Raw genomic sequence first — 13691 nt, forward strand, 5'->3', positions numbered from 1 at the left:
ACATCGGTTTTTGCACATTCATATGAAAATGACAATGAATAAAAATTAAATACATTTTCTCTGGAGTGCCAACCCCTCTACGTTCTGTGGATATAATTATTTCTGGATTGTATGTTTTGACCAAGTGTGTGGTCGTATAACTTTTTCTCTGTCTGAAGAGGCAGAGCTGTAGATCTAACGACCTTTAGATAAAATGAACCATTGTTCCAGTCAAAATTTGCGCTGCAAAAAATCCATGACAGCTGTAACTAATCAATTCTGGCAAGTGGCCATGGTATAAATGGTTTAAGCACCTAGCTGTGTATTATCCCTTCCTTATTACACCATAACATACTTTCTGCATGTATCAGGTATAAATACACTACAAATGACCGGGTTTCACATTACCTTAAAACAAAATGTCATGATCTTGCTGGCAAGGCTGTTGCCTCTGAAGAGGGTCTGCATGGAGTCGGCCAGCTCCACCTCTTTTGAGAACATGTTCCACAGCAGTTGATACAGCAGGTGTCGAGAGTCAAACAGTGTCACCAACACCCTGGCCAGCTCATCCTGCAGATCATCAGAACATTAATCACAACTGCTCTACCATGAACAATGACCACACACGCGCAACATGCTCCTCTTTATTCGCAAAATAGTTAAGCCATGTTTACACCAAAATCAATGCAATTAAATTACATAATTCAAAATATTCACAAAATTTGCACCAAAACTGTTTGCACCAAGCCTAAATGACAAATTTTTGTAATTCTCGGAAAATGTACGGATATCTGAATGAAACTGTTTAGCATCTGAACCTAGCCTCTGAATAAAAAAAAAAAGACGAAAAGGCAGTCAGCGTAAAACAATATTTCGGACTCAATGAAACCTTCGTAAATATATGAGTAAATTTGGAGTAATCTGCGCATAAAACGGACCTTTCTGAAAACTTTCTGCCAGATTAAAACGCTTCATACTCCACAGATTTGTTAGTGATGAATTCCAAATATTCGTAAAGAGGGGGCGTGTGCACGTTCATTCACACTTATCATAAGTCCACACCCATGAAAACGCCAAATAAGGAAGGCACCAGACTCGCTAGTAAATGCTGTTTACACCTATGCGGAACAGTAATGAAATTGTTTTTACGAATGAAGTGCATTCACATCGTAAAATTTTTATTTAGCAAGCACAACAGAGTCTCAAAGAAAGTGAGGACTTACTGTCATTACATGTTTTTGCTGTGATATGATGCTCTTTTGTGAGTCAAACAGTTCAAGAAGTCAAATAAAATGGTTTGACATGAATGTAAAACATGTTCAGTTCACGCCGCCGTTTTCTGCTGGAAAAATGATAAGCAGAGTTGGGAAAAAATTATGCTTTGAAAAATAAATACAAGCAGTAAATAAACGTTTCTAAAAGTATAGGCTATGGTTTAAAAAGATGTTGTTTTTTTATCCCCTTTTCTCCCCAATTTGGCATGCCCAATTCCCACTGCTTACTAGGTCTTCGTGGTGGCGCGGGACAAGTCTCAGTTGCCTCCGTTTCTGAGATAATCAATCCGTGCCTCATCACATGGCTCGCTGTGCATGACACCGCGGAGACTCACAGCATGTGGAGGCTCATGATATTCTCCGTGATCCATGCACAACTTACCACGCGCCCCCTTGAGAGCGAGAACCACTAATCGTGACCACGAGGAGGTTACCTCATGTGACTCTACCCTCCCTAGTAACTGGGCCAATTTGGGTGCTTAGGAGGCTGGAGTCACTCAACACACCCTGGATTTGAACTCTCGACTCCAGGGGTGGTAGTCAGCGTCAATACTCGCTGAGCTACCCAGGCCCCCTTATTTATTTTTTTAAACTAATTTGTTATTTTATGGTTAATTTCACTCATTTAATTATTAGTATTTAGTTATTTTTCATTACTTATTTAATTTGACTTATATCAAAATGTAGTAATGACAGTTTGTCTGAAAGAACACAACACGTTTAGATGTCTTAAGCACAATTTGCACGTGGTCGGGAGTAGGTGTAAATTTCGTTCATACCAACTAACATTTTGAAAATACAAAAACTTTCATGAATCCGAGAATTTACGTCAGAGCGGCTTTACGAACAATTTACACAAAAAAATGTTCTGCTCGTGTTTCATGGATGAGGTCTAATGTGAAGGAGTTCATAAAAATGCTGTTTGGTTTCGCTTTAAAATCACTGTTTCATGCTGAACATTTTTGGCTTGGTGTAAATAGGCCTTTACCCTTTTATTTCTTTTGTTAAAAAGAAAAAGTAAATTTGTTTTCAAATCTGCAAAAGTTTGAATTGTTGATGTTTCTCACCCATTGGGAACAGGGCACTACATTGGCAAGTGCCATGGCGATGGGCAGCTCCCCCTGGTCTCCCATCATGGTGACCAGCTCAACCAGTCTTTCAAAGCGGTCAGCCAGCACGGTCTCTGCTAAAGTGTCGAACTCCGTCCCCTGCTGAAGGATCTTAGTGAGCACCTCCATGAATGTGGCCCGCGTTTGCAGGTCCTTATGATACCCAAGACCTGTATAGAGACAATGCAACATAAAAAGAGAATTCAGATTTATGAAGACTGATTTTTTAGGAATTTCCACAGTTGATTGCAGGGCTTGGTATTGATACAGATTTCCCGATTCAATTAGATTCCAATCTTGATTCATATGGGTACATTTCTGTTTCAGTGTTCATTCTGCTTACAAATGAAAGAAATCCTCTCATATAATGCTCTTAATTATAAAGGAACCATCTAGTCAACCTTTCTAAGTACAATTAAAAAATAAAAATTTTACCTATTATATTTATCATTGGGTTTTCATCAAATTGGTCACATTTTAGATTTTGAAAAATTTTCAAATTCTGAATATTCCATCAATTAATGTCTTGAAATGGCATATATTATATGTATATATATTTTTGTTGCATTGTTTGTTTTTTTTACTTGCATAATTTGTACTTTTTATAAGTATTTACCATTGATATGTAGAACACATTCTAAATCTGTACTGTCTCTTTAAGACTAGCAGCATCAGCCAGTAAGCGCATATAATGAGAAAAGACTTGCGTGGTTTCTTTAGCGCATGTGTGATTAGAATTAAATGTTGAATTTCTTTTTTTTTTTTTTTTTATCACCAACTGTGTAAAAAACAGAAAGGGTAGTAAAAGAGACATTATTCAATGACAAATGGATCCGTGGATCTCGTATTTGGACACACAGAACAAAGTAAACCAAACTTCTATTCTCAACACACAGTGAAAGGACCTCTGTGCTGATAACTTCTCCACTATACTACTCAATCACGGGTGTGTGAAATCTGAACATTTACTAGGTAGTGGCTAATCACAGACATTTTTAGTCACATAGAGTGAGATTTGGTTGCACATACAAGTGATTTACTTGCATTATAGAGGGTTGCCACAAATGAAAGCTCAATCTTGGGATTTAAGAATTGATATCGAGATCGTTCAAACGAAGATCGCGATGCATCAGAAAATCTATATTTTTACCCAGCCCTAGTTGATTGTCAAAACATTTTACAATTTCTATTAATCATTAATATTAAAAACACAATGCGTGTGGAGACCTCATTTTGGAGACCAAAATGTAACAAAAATGTTAAATAGATATACTTAAGAAATTAAAGTATATTTTCTCTTAATAAATTCAGTCTGCTCTGTTCTAATTCATTAATGTTTAGTATGATTGTAATTCCCATTACATTACATATCTAATACATTACTTAAATGTTAATTTAGTGCCATTAATAATAGAGAAAAAACAGATACGACTCACATGGTCATACTTCACTTTAACAACAAGTACACTAAGTAATTTGATCATTTGAGTGCCTCTCACCAATAGAGTGCATGAGGCCGCTGTCCACATTAGCGTTGAGCAGGTTGGACATGGCCAACACTGTACAGTGCCGTAGAGACGCCAGTCGTCTTGACATGCCACGCTTTCTCCCTGCCACTTGCTGCCCATCCTCTTCAACCTCACTGCAGTCATTCAAGAGGTTCATGAACAAAGTGAAGTACCTTAGAAAAGGGAAACACAACAGAGGGGTGGGGTGAGATGAGATGAGACTCATCGACTGACATAAAAGTCAAGACACGTGACTGTAAAAAAGCGAACGTGTCACACAAAGACAAGATGTTATGCAATATAACAACTTGTCCAAACAATTTGGTCTATCGCTTGGTTTCCATTACTGCAGCATTGTGCTGGTAAGTTAAATCTCACTGGTCTAAAATCCTAATCACTAAAATTACATTAGACATCAAGTATGTTCTGATTGGCTGTGATTGTGTCACATCATGCAGAAGCATCACATTTAGAATGAACAGAAAAAAAAGCTTCTGCTTCGTCGGGCCTGGTTAGGAGGACACTATTAAATGGATTGAGATTTTGGTAAACATTTAACTGTGGGTGGGGCTAATCAGCACTATGTGACAGAAATAAAAACCGACAAAATGTCCTGTCACTAGTTGTGACTGGTTACAACAAATATGATCTTCAAGGTTGTGGCACACCTGGTGTAAGACAAAATAAATAATGGAAAAACATTAGAGAGATGAATGATCTTACTTGAGGAAGAGCTGAGACTTGGCCTCCATGAGCTCCACACCATCACCCTCCTCAGGCTGCAGAGGAAGACCAGCTAACAAAGAGACCACTGCCTCCATACTCGCCTGATCCAGATCCCTGCACAACACATTCAATAAACAGTCAGCATGAGACAATAGCACACTGTAGAATGTTTCCAAGGCAAAGGAGAGCTTATATGGCAGAAAGAGCTTTGAAATTGTAGAGATTATACCGGGTGAGACATTTAATGTCATCATCTGCTGCTTGATTGGAGGTTCCCATCACCCAGTCAGTGAGGTACTCCACCATTTTATTTCTGAGAAAAACAGCAATATTACACATCCCCAAACATCACAATTCACATATATTCAATGATCCCAACAAATCAGCAGGAAGGATGAATCCAGAGAGGAGTTTACCTGAACTTCATCTCTTGGCAGAAGGAGAGGTCATCCCTGCGTTCCATCATCACCTCCACTAGCTGACACAGCTTAGTTTTGATCTGAATGGCGTGAACCGCATTTCCTAAAATACGCACATACCTGTGGATGCCAAAAAAGGGAAAGAGGTTCAGCAGAAAGTCAGTCATTCTAAATGTCTTTTTACCCAGACATTATACAAAGGTCAAGCACTGATATGGGCTGTAACAAAGCTCACTACACAAGTAAATATAAATGACTAGAATCATTTGTCAGAGAGGAAGTACAGGGCATTGAAAATGGGCAAAAGAGAGTCAAGGTCTGACCTGACCAAGTTGAGCATCATGGTCTCAATGCTAGCCTGGCCAAGATGCTCAGAGCTTCCTTCAGTATGACTATCTAGCAGGTTCTTCATAATGGCGATGGTCTGCTCTACAAACAGTGTGTTAGTGTCTGTAATGGGAACCTGGAAAAGAAAGGGATCAAGTTAATGAACAAAGACACTGGCGCTTACAGAAAACAACAAACATGGCATAGCGCAGATAATATAGCAATTAAAAAAAAAATAAGAACAGTTTTTATTTAACATTCTATATTTAAAAAGTATGAGTGGATAGTATTTCTAGGGCTGCATTGTCTGGACTGAACTAACACTGATGTGGTTTTCTGCCACCTTGTGTACAAAATCATAAATTACAACTTTTTAGTCAAAACATTTGAATGTTTAAAGGTGCACTCAGTCCTCTTGTTCTTACAGTGACACCTAGCTGCCTGAATGCAGCATCATTCAAAATCAGTAGTTTTCAGTTTCAGATGCCATTGTACAAATTCACTATTCACAGCAAGCTAGGATTAATTTAATCAGTGAGTGAAAGTATCCAATAACAGGGCGGTTACTGAGATTAAGCAAGTAGTATTTGGCCGGTCATGTGATTCTAACATGGCAGCCCCAATGTGCAGAACCCTCTCCATGTTGAATAAAACAGCTTTTATAAGGTAACAGATATGACTAGTGTCATCATCTCATGTGAATGCTCATGATTTTTATACATATGTTTAAAATTACAATTCATTTCTTTCTTTTTAAAACTTTTTAAATTAGGAAAAAGTTACTGAGTGCACCTTTAAGAAGTCTTTAGAGTCATTTGTTTTCATTTTGGTGAACTTTACAAATAATGTCAAAAATTGTAATTTTCACCCATACACCCCCTCGTAAAAAAAAAAAAAAAGCATATTGTTGAGACACCGTTTTCATGAAATTTAGCACATCTTCCCCCAATTCTAATTACTGTAATGCAAAAATAAATAAATATAATAAAAAATAAAGTAAAATATAAATATATTAAAAAAAAAAAAAAAAAATATATATATATATATATATATATATATATATATATATATATATATATATATATATATATATATATATATACACACACACACACATACATATATATATATATATATATACATATATATATATATATATATAAAAAGCAAAAATATGCAAAATATAATTTCTTATTACTTCCCTTTGGTTTTGGCAATGAAATATGATCAGAACATTTATTTGAGGGCCACCTATTCATTCTCTTGAATGGTTAAATAATCTCAATCTATATAAACTAAATCTCCACACATTAGATCACACAATATAGAAAGTGCATTACTTAACACAGAAACTAATCCTAATGCTGCATGTCACAGCTCTTACCAGGCCCTGGGTGTCAAAAAAACGTCCGATGCTGTTGCGTAGCTTGGTGAAGAGCATGGGGTACAGAGCTGGACTGAGCTCCAATCCCACCAGGTCTTTGACATTGGTGCGAATCTGTACGCCCACCTTCTCATGCGTACAGACCATTAGAGCCAGTAGACGCTCTATAAACCTGTTGAGAGATGTCTCGCTGTTCACATCGCAGGAGCCCATGGATATCATGGAGCCCTTGCGTTCGGTCAAAGGGCCCATGGGTGGACTATAGGTGCCCAGGCTGGATGTACTACGCTGCTGGAGACAAACTCCTCCCAGAGCGCACAAGAAACCAGTCATGTTGATCCACTCCTAAGGGCAGACAGAGACTTGTAAGCAGGGAAAATAGACTAGGAGAAATATATTACGAAACTGATTAGATCAGTGTTTTTAAAACTGGTGGGTCATAAACCAAAAATGGGTCACAGGTCTACTCCTATTGAGATATTAAAATGCTAAATGCAAATAAAAAAATGCAACTAACCATATAACTGTTTAGTTGGGATAGTGAAATAATTAGGCTTTTAAAAGGAGGAAGCAAATTACAGTATCTTTGTGAAAATAAATCTGCATCGTGTAGTCAATTATTGGCTGCATGAAACCACTGAAACACGATTTTAAGGAAATTATTGTTAACTGTTGTATGATAAACCTATTTTTGTACTGTTTTCAGTTGATATCTGGGTCCTAAAGTAAAACCAGTTGAGAACCACTGGACTGGAAATCAATTGTCTTGATTCAGTTACCTGTCCATCTTCAACTTTGTTTTTTGGGTGGTTGAGTATCTGTTTAGTGGCTTGCTCCCATTTTGCATACGTGTCTTCCCATGCCTGACAAAGACAAAAGGTTAAATCTGAGTCAACCAAAGAGAGGTTGCAAAACAGCTACAATGGGTCTAAGCATTTGCTTCTCTCTTAAGAAAATAAAAAATATATATTTTAGTGTCTGTGTTACTGTGTATTTACATAAGCACAAAGTAATGTTAATTAACTACATGCACATACAGTTGAAGTCAGAAGTTTACATACACTTAGGTTGAAGTCATTAAAACTATTTTTTTTAACCACTCCACAGATTTCATATCAGCAAACTATAGTTTTGGCAAGTCATTTAGGACATCTACTTTGTGCATGACACAAGCCATTTTCCAACAATTGTTTACAAACAGATTGTTTCACTTTTAATTGACTATATCACAATTCTAGTGGGTCAGAAGTTTACATACACGAAGTTAACTGTGCCTTTAACCAGCTTGGAACATTCCAGAAAATTATGTCAAGCCTTTAGGCAATTAGCTTCTGATAGGCTAATTGGAGTCAACTGGAGGTGTACTTGTGGATGTATTTTAAGGCCTACCTTCAAACTCAGTGCCTCTTTGCTTGACATCATGGGAAAATCAAAAGAAATCAGCCAAGACCTCAGAAAAAAAAAATGTGGACCTCCACAAGTCTGGTTCATCGATGGGAGCAATTTCTAAATGCCTGAAGGTACCACATTCATCTGTACAACCAATAGAATGCAAGTATAAACACCATGGGACCACAGAGCATTCATCACATTCAGGAAGGAGACGCATTCTGTCTCCTAGAGATGAATGTAGTTTGGTGCGAAAAGTCCAAATCAATCCCAGAACAACAGCAAAGGACCTTGTGAAGATGCTGGAGGAAACAGGTAGACAAGTATCTATATCCACAGTAAAACAAGTGCTATATCAACATAACCTGAAAAGCTGCTCAGCAAAATAAATCAGCCAAGAAAATTGTGGCCCTCCACAAGTCTGTTTCATCCTTGGGAGCAATTTCCAAATGCCTGAAGGTAACATGTTCATCTGTACAAACAATAGGCTTGCAAGCCGAAGAACACCACCTCAACCGTGAGGCATGGGGGTGGCAGCATCATGTTGTGGGGGTGCTTTGCTGGGACTGGTGCCCTTCATGCCCAGATGGCATTCATGAGGAAGGAAAATTAAGTGGATATATTGAAGCAACATCTCAAGACATCAGCCAGGAAGTTAAAGCACGGTCGCAAATGGGTCTTCCAAATGGACAATGACCCTAAGCATACCTCCAAAGCTGTGGCAAAATGGCTTAAGGACAACAAAGTCAAGGTATTGAAGAGGCCATCACAAAGCCCTGACCCATTGGTGCCAAAATCCGTGGAGGAGGAGGGATGCGCTGTTGTGGAGTCCTTGTCGCTGCTGTCCGCTAAGAAGCGGAGGAGCCGCAGCCATCCACCAAGGGACGGAGTCGCCGCTGCTGGCCGCCAGAGGAACTGCTGCAGTCCGCCAGGAAGTGCAGGGGCCGTTACCGTCTGCCAGGGGTTGGAGGACTCACTGCCATCCATCAGGGGGCTGAGTGGCGGCATAGGACCAGGCGAAGGCATGTCCGGGGACTGGTGAGCGAGTTTTTCCTCTCTCTCTCTCCCCCCCCCCCTCGCTCTTTCCTTCTCCCTCCCCTCGTCTCTCCCAGGGCTGCAGAGAGGCCCGACGCTGAACTGACCTAATCAGCCGGGAGGGGGATAAAGACGAGCCGGAGGCGTCAGTTCGAGAGAGAGAGAGACACACCGCTGTGTGTGTTTGTATGTTTGTTTAAGATGATTTATGTCATTAAAGTTATTTTGAATGTTCTGCTGGTTCCCGCCTCCTCCTTGCCCATCGTGTGAACCCCGTTACAGAGCCTTACAAACCTGACTCAGTTTCACCAGTTCTGTATAGAGAAATGGGCCAAAATTCTTACTGTGAGAAGCTTGTGGATGTCTACCCAAAATATTTGACCCAAGTTAAACAATTTAAAGCCAATGCTACCAAATACTAACAAAGTGTATGTAAACTTCTGACCCACTGGGAATGTGATGAAAGAAATAAAAGCTGAAATATATCATTCTCTCTACTATTATTCTGACATTTGATATTCTTTAAATAAAGTAGTGATCCTAACTGACCTAAGATAGGGAATGTTTTATACAATTAAATGTCAGGAATTGAAATGTATTTGGCTAAGGTGTATGTAAACTTCTGACTTAAACTGTACTGTATAACTTTTTGTGCAGCTGCATGAAATTACACATTGTTACAGTTATTACTATGGTAATTAATTTCAGTAATATTAAAACATTACATTTGTAAAACACACAAGATTTTATAATCACCTCTACGTTTCCAGCTGTAGAGTGTTTTATCCTCCTCAACAGGGCCATCACTCTCTTCTGAAGGGTATTTCTGCCTAAATGCACAAATGTACATACAGTTTACAGGCTGCTTTATTTTGCAAAGAGAGCACAAAACTCCTTGTACAAACTGACAAGCATCTGGGTTTGGACAATAAATCTGCAACATCACTATTAAAGAGCCACAGGTTAAGTACCACTGGTCTACTTAAAGCAGGATGTTCCATTCTCATTGAGGCTGTGGCACCACTAACCTGTAGCCATCATATTGCTGACAGACGCAAGCTCCATGAAGGTGTTGTAGTTGGGCAGAACAGTATGCATGGGCAGTTCATCCACAGTGCAGCGGATGTCTGCCTCCTCACAGAGATGGCGAAAGCAGGACATGGCCACCAGCACAGCCTCAGCGTCAGGACTCCACAGGAAGGTGTACAGACACACCTCCAGTTTAGTCTGAGCCTGTCTACTGATGGGGATGAGACTGCCCTGTGTAGCAAACTCCTGCATGCAAACATACACACAGACTGGGCTTATTTTACATTGCACCTGACCAATTTAGTGCCATTTTGGGATGCATTTTTAATTCTCATTAATCACAAATTTCTGTTCCCCCTTAACTTAAAGCAAATTAAAATGCACAACAAATAATAACTTGAATACAACAAAGATTAAATTAAGCTGGTAAATGATGAGTGATTTAGTCAGAAAAGACTACGATCACAGAAGGCAAATTGTATGGATCATTTTTTTCAAACAGCACATTTGAAAAAGACCGACTTAATAATGGCCTGAGGTGCACAGAACCACAGATTATAATTTTGATAAATGATTTTTCCACAGGTGAGGGTTTAGGCATGACATGAAGTGTTATTCAATAAAAGACATCAATGTTCAATAAATTGTTACATTTGCCATTTAAAATTACCACAATAATCAAGCAATATAGTTCATTAGTCAAACCGATGACTGTTTATGGATGCCAAGAAACATGGCAACTTGCCTTTATATACAACATAATTGACGTGTCATATGAATACTATAAAGAGTAAATTCCATATACATAAAGTGCTCAAAGATGAGTGTATATAAGCTATTTAAAAACATCTTTGAATGTCCAATCAGAATTTAGATTTTTAGTCTTTAATTACTATGTACTTAAGCATTTGATTTAATGCACTCATTATTTACATAAGTGTTGTGTCATTATGCTTACATTTAAAGAATCTGCATTTAATTACATCTATAGTTACCTTACCCAAAATCCTAAACACATCCCTACCACAACCCTTACCCTAAACCCTAACCTTTAAAACCTTACACCTAAACCTATTCGTACCTCAACCTCATTAGCAGCAAATGAGAATTTTCTGACAATTTTACACAACATGTAGTTACGCAATAAGTACATTGTATTGTATGTATTTTAATGTTAGTACATAGTAGTTAAAGACACCTAAAATAAAGTGGGACCTATAAATAATATTTAGTGTAGACGAATGATTAAACATTTTTAATTACATCACATGCCGATTAATTAATCAAATTAACAGGGTTCCCACTCTTTTTAAGGCACAATTTTCCAGGACATGAGCCCAACCGGTGTAATATTTAAGCAAAAACACATGTGAGATCACGATGTACCAGTATGAGCTGCACGCTTTAGAGCACTCTGCTCTCTGTCATCTACAAAACACAGAGCGCATGATGCAGTGTTTTCAGTGTACAAGCTTACGAACTCACATATTCATTTTGAAGCATGCAGCACCTGCAGATTATTTACTTATTTTCCCAAATACAGAATGTCCATTCCGTGACATTCCACATTTAGTAGCTAATGCCCTTTTTATGGATTCCATTATTCCCATCCATGTTTTCCACATCATGTAAATCAATGGGTCCTACATGTGGTAACCGCAGTATAAGCAAACTCCGATTGTTGCATTACATAAAATGAATTCACTTCCTGAGGGTGTGAATAATGTTTTTTTTGTTGTTTTTTTTAAATCAGCAGTCCGACCATTGTCACTGTCTTAAGTTTACAATTCAAAGGTTTTTGTAGTTAATACTACAGCAATGTTGAAACTAACAAATCATATTTTGCATTATATCAATATTTACTTAAACTATTTCCTAGGAGCAATGCAGAGATGAGAGCAGAGAATGTCCCTGACAGGACTTTGTTCATGACAGTCAACCGCTGATGTTTCACAACATGCAGCAGCCGGAAGTGACAAAACAATAATACAAAAAAATTATTTGACACCTATCGTCCTGATCATTACCATGTTTTTGTACATGTAAAAAAAAAAAAACCTGTAAGCAACGCAGTTTATTATATTAAGTTTATAAAATTTTCCAGGACAAATTATTATTTTCCAAGACATTTAGGTATTTTTTATAATTTTCCATGACTTTTCCATGACTGTAAAACTGCATTGCAAAATTCCCGGTTTTCCAAGACACGTGGGAACTCTGATTAGTCGCATATATCAATATTTGGTGAGAAAGGTCCAGAAATAAAGAAAATTCCATATAAATAATATATCATAATTTGTGCTGTCAGTAGTTTAAAATATTTAATCACGATTATACGCGATTATCCACAGATTTTGAAATTGCTGAAATTTGACACTAAATATACTACTTTTCCTGTCAAAATGCGTTTATTTCCTTCTTTGGAAAGAAAACAAAACAATATGTAACAATATAATGCTTTAACACTATCTAAACAAAGACTTCCACAGTATAAAGATAGAAATGCACTAAAATAGCACCAATTCAAGTCAAATTAAATGTTTCCAAAAGTCTAAGTAGGAGGCTGACTAATTGAAAAACCTAGTCTCCGCATAGATTGCATATTCATTGCAATGGGCATTAAATCTCTTAAACTCTCATCCTCCACAATATTAATCGCCAGTAGACTGAGGCTATCCGCTTTGTTACAGCAATCAGCGGCAAGCGCCGCTTTGAACTCAACATGAAAAGCACTGCAAATGGTCTGCGTTTTTTGTGATAGTTAGGACTAGGGATGTCACGATTATACGGTTTCACTAATTACAGTGATTAAAAGTGTCACGGTTAATTTAACCACAAGAATTTAGAATCCACGGTTAAAACCATGAAATGCTTTACTTAGACGTGGCAAAAATAATATACATAAGAGTTATTCATAAGATTATGTAAGCCTAAATGTGAAAACTCTTGTGCCAGTGTGGGTACTGGAGCTGTTGTTAGGGTTACAGATGGTGGCCACGTGGTGCTTAGCCAGGTGCCGCGGACTGGACGTGAACATTTAATTCAGATGAAACTGGGACTTAAACACACAAACTACAAAATATGATTCAATCTACCAGACTCATATCCACCAAAAAAGCGACTTAAATCGGCTGTTAGGAAGCATTTAAATGACTGACTGAATACGGTGGATGTAAATTATGCACTACAGACAGAAATCATAGAAAGAAACGCATCTTACAAATGGAACAGGATGCTACTGCTAGTCATCCAACAACAAACTAGTAGTCATTATCGGACTTTAAATTGCCTGCTGTGAGCAATGTTTCCATTATTATGCATAGTCCACAGGTTTATTTGTAAGGTGCTGTGGACAGTAATTTCATAGAGTCTGTTGCCGATTCTTTATGTTGGGGTGTCTGATAAACTTTTGCAGAAGAAAAAAAAAAACTGTTGGATGCCTTGAACTAGGCTACATGTTGTGCACCCACAATAATCTTGCATTTACACACTTTTGAAGCACATAAATGAGC

At 37.9% G+C, this 13691-nt stretch overlaps 1 protein-coding gene across 9 annotated transcripts in view; it reads right to left on the bottom strand.

The window, feature by feature from the left end:
- Positions 1-13691, bottom strand: part of LOC127421806 (neurofibromin) — a 123133-nt gene that overhangs the window by 78569 nt on the left and 30873 nt on the right. For 8 of the 9 annotated variants that reach the window (XR_007894097.1, XR_007894098.1, XM_051664935.1 and 5 more), the window contains exons 17-27: positions 10179-10425; positions 9907-9980; positions 7506-7589; positions 6727-7071; positions 5339-5478; positions 5013-5135; positions 4826-4909; positions 4594-4710; positions 3862-4043; positions 2321-2532; positions 388-549 (exon numbers count right to left, since the gene is read on the bottom strand). Coding sequence is in view for 7 of the 9 variants with exons in the window: in XM_051664935.1 (XP_051520895.1) it covers positions 388-549; positions 2321-2532; positions 3862-4043; positions 4594-4710; positions 4826-4909; positions 5013-5135; positions 5339-5478; positions 6727-7071; positions 7506-7589; positions 9907-9980; positions 10179-10425 (1770 nt within the window). In the remaining 2 variants the exon portion in view is untranslated. Of the gene's footprint in view, positions 1-387; positions 550-1220; positions 1322-2320; positions 2533-3861; positions 4044-4593; positions 4711-4825; positions 4910-5012; positions 5136-5338; positions 5479-6726; positions 7072-7505; positions 7590-9906; positions 9981-10178; positions 10426-13691 lie in introns of those variants that run through there. The other variant, XM_051664934.1, reaches the window with a different exon arrangement.

The sequence above is a fragment of the Myxocyprinus asiaticus genome, chromosome 31 (assembly GCF_019703515.2).
Source record: "Myxocyprinus asiaticus isolate MX2 ecotype Aquarium Trade chromosome 31, UBuf_Myxa_2, whole genome shotgun sequence".
Lineage (NCBI taxonomy): Eukaryota > Metazoa > Chordata > Actinopteri > Cypriniformes > Catostomidae > Myxocyprinus > Myxocyprinus asiaticus.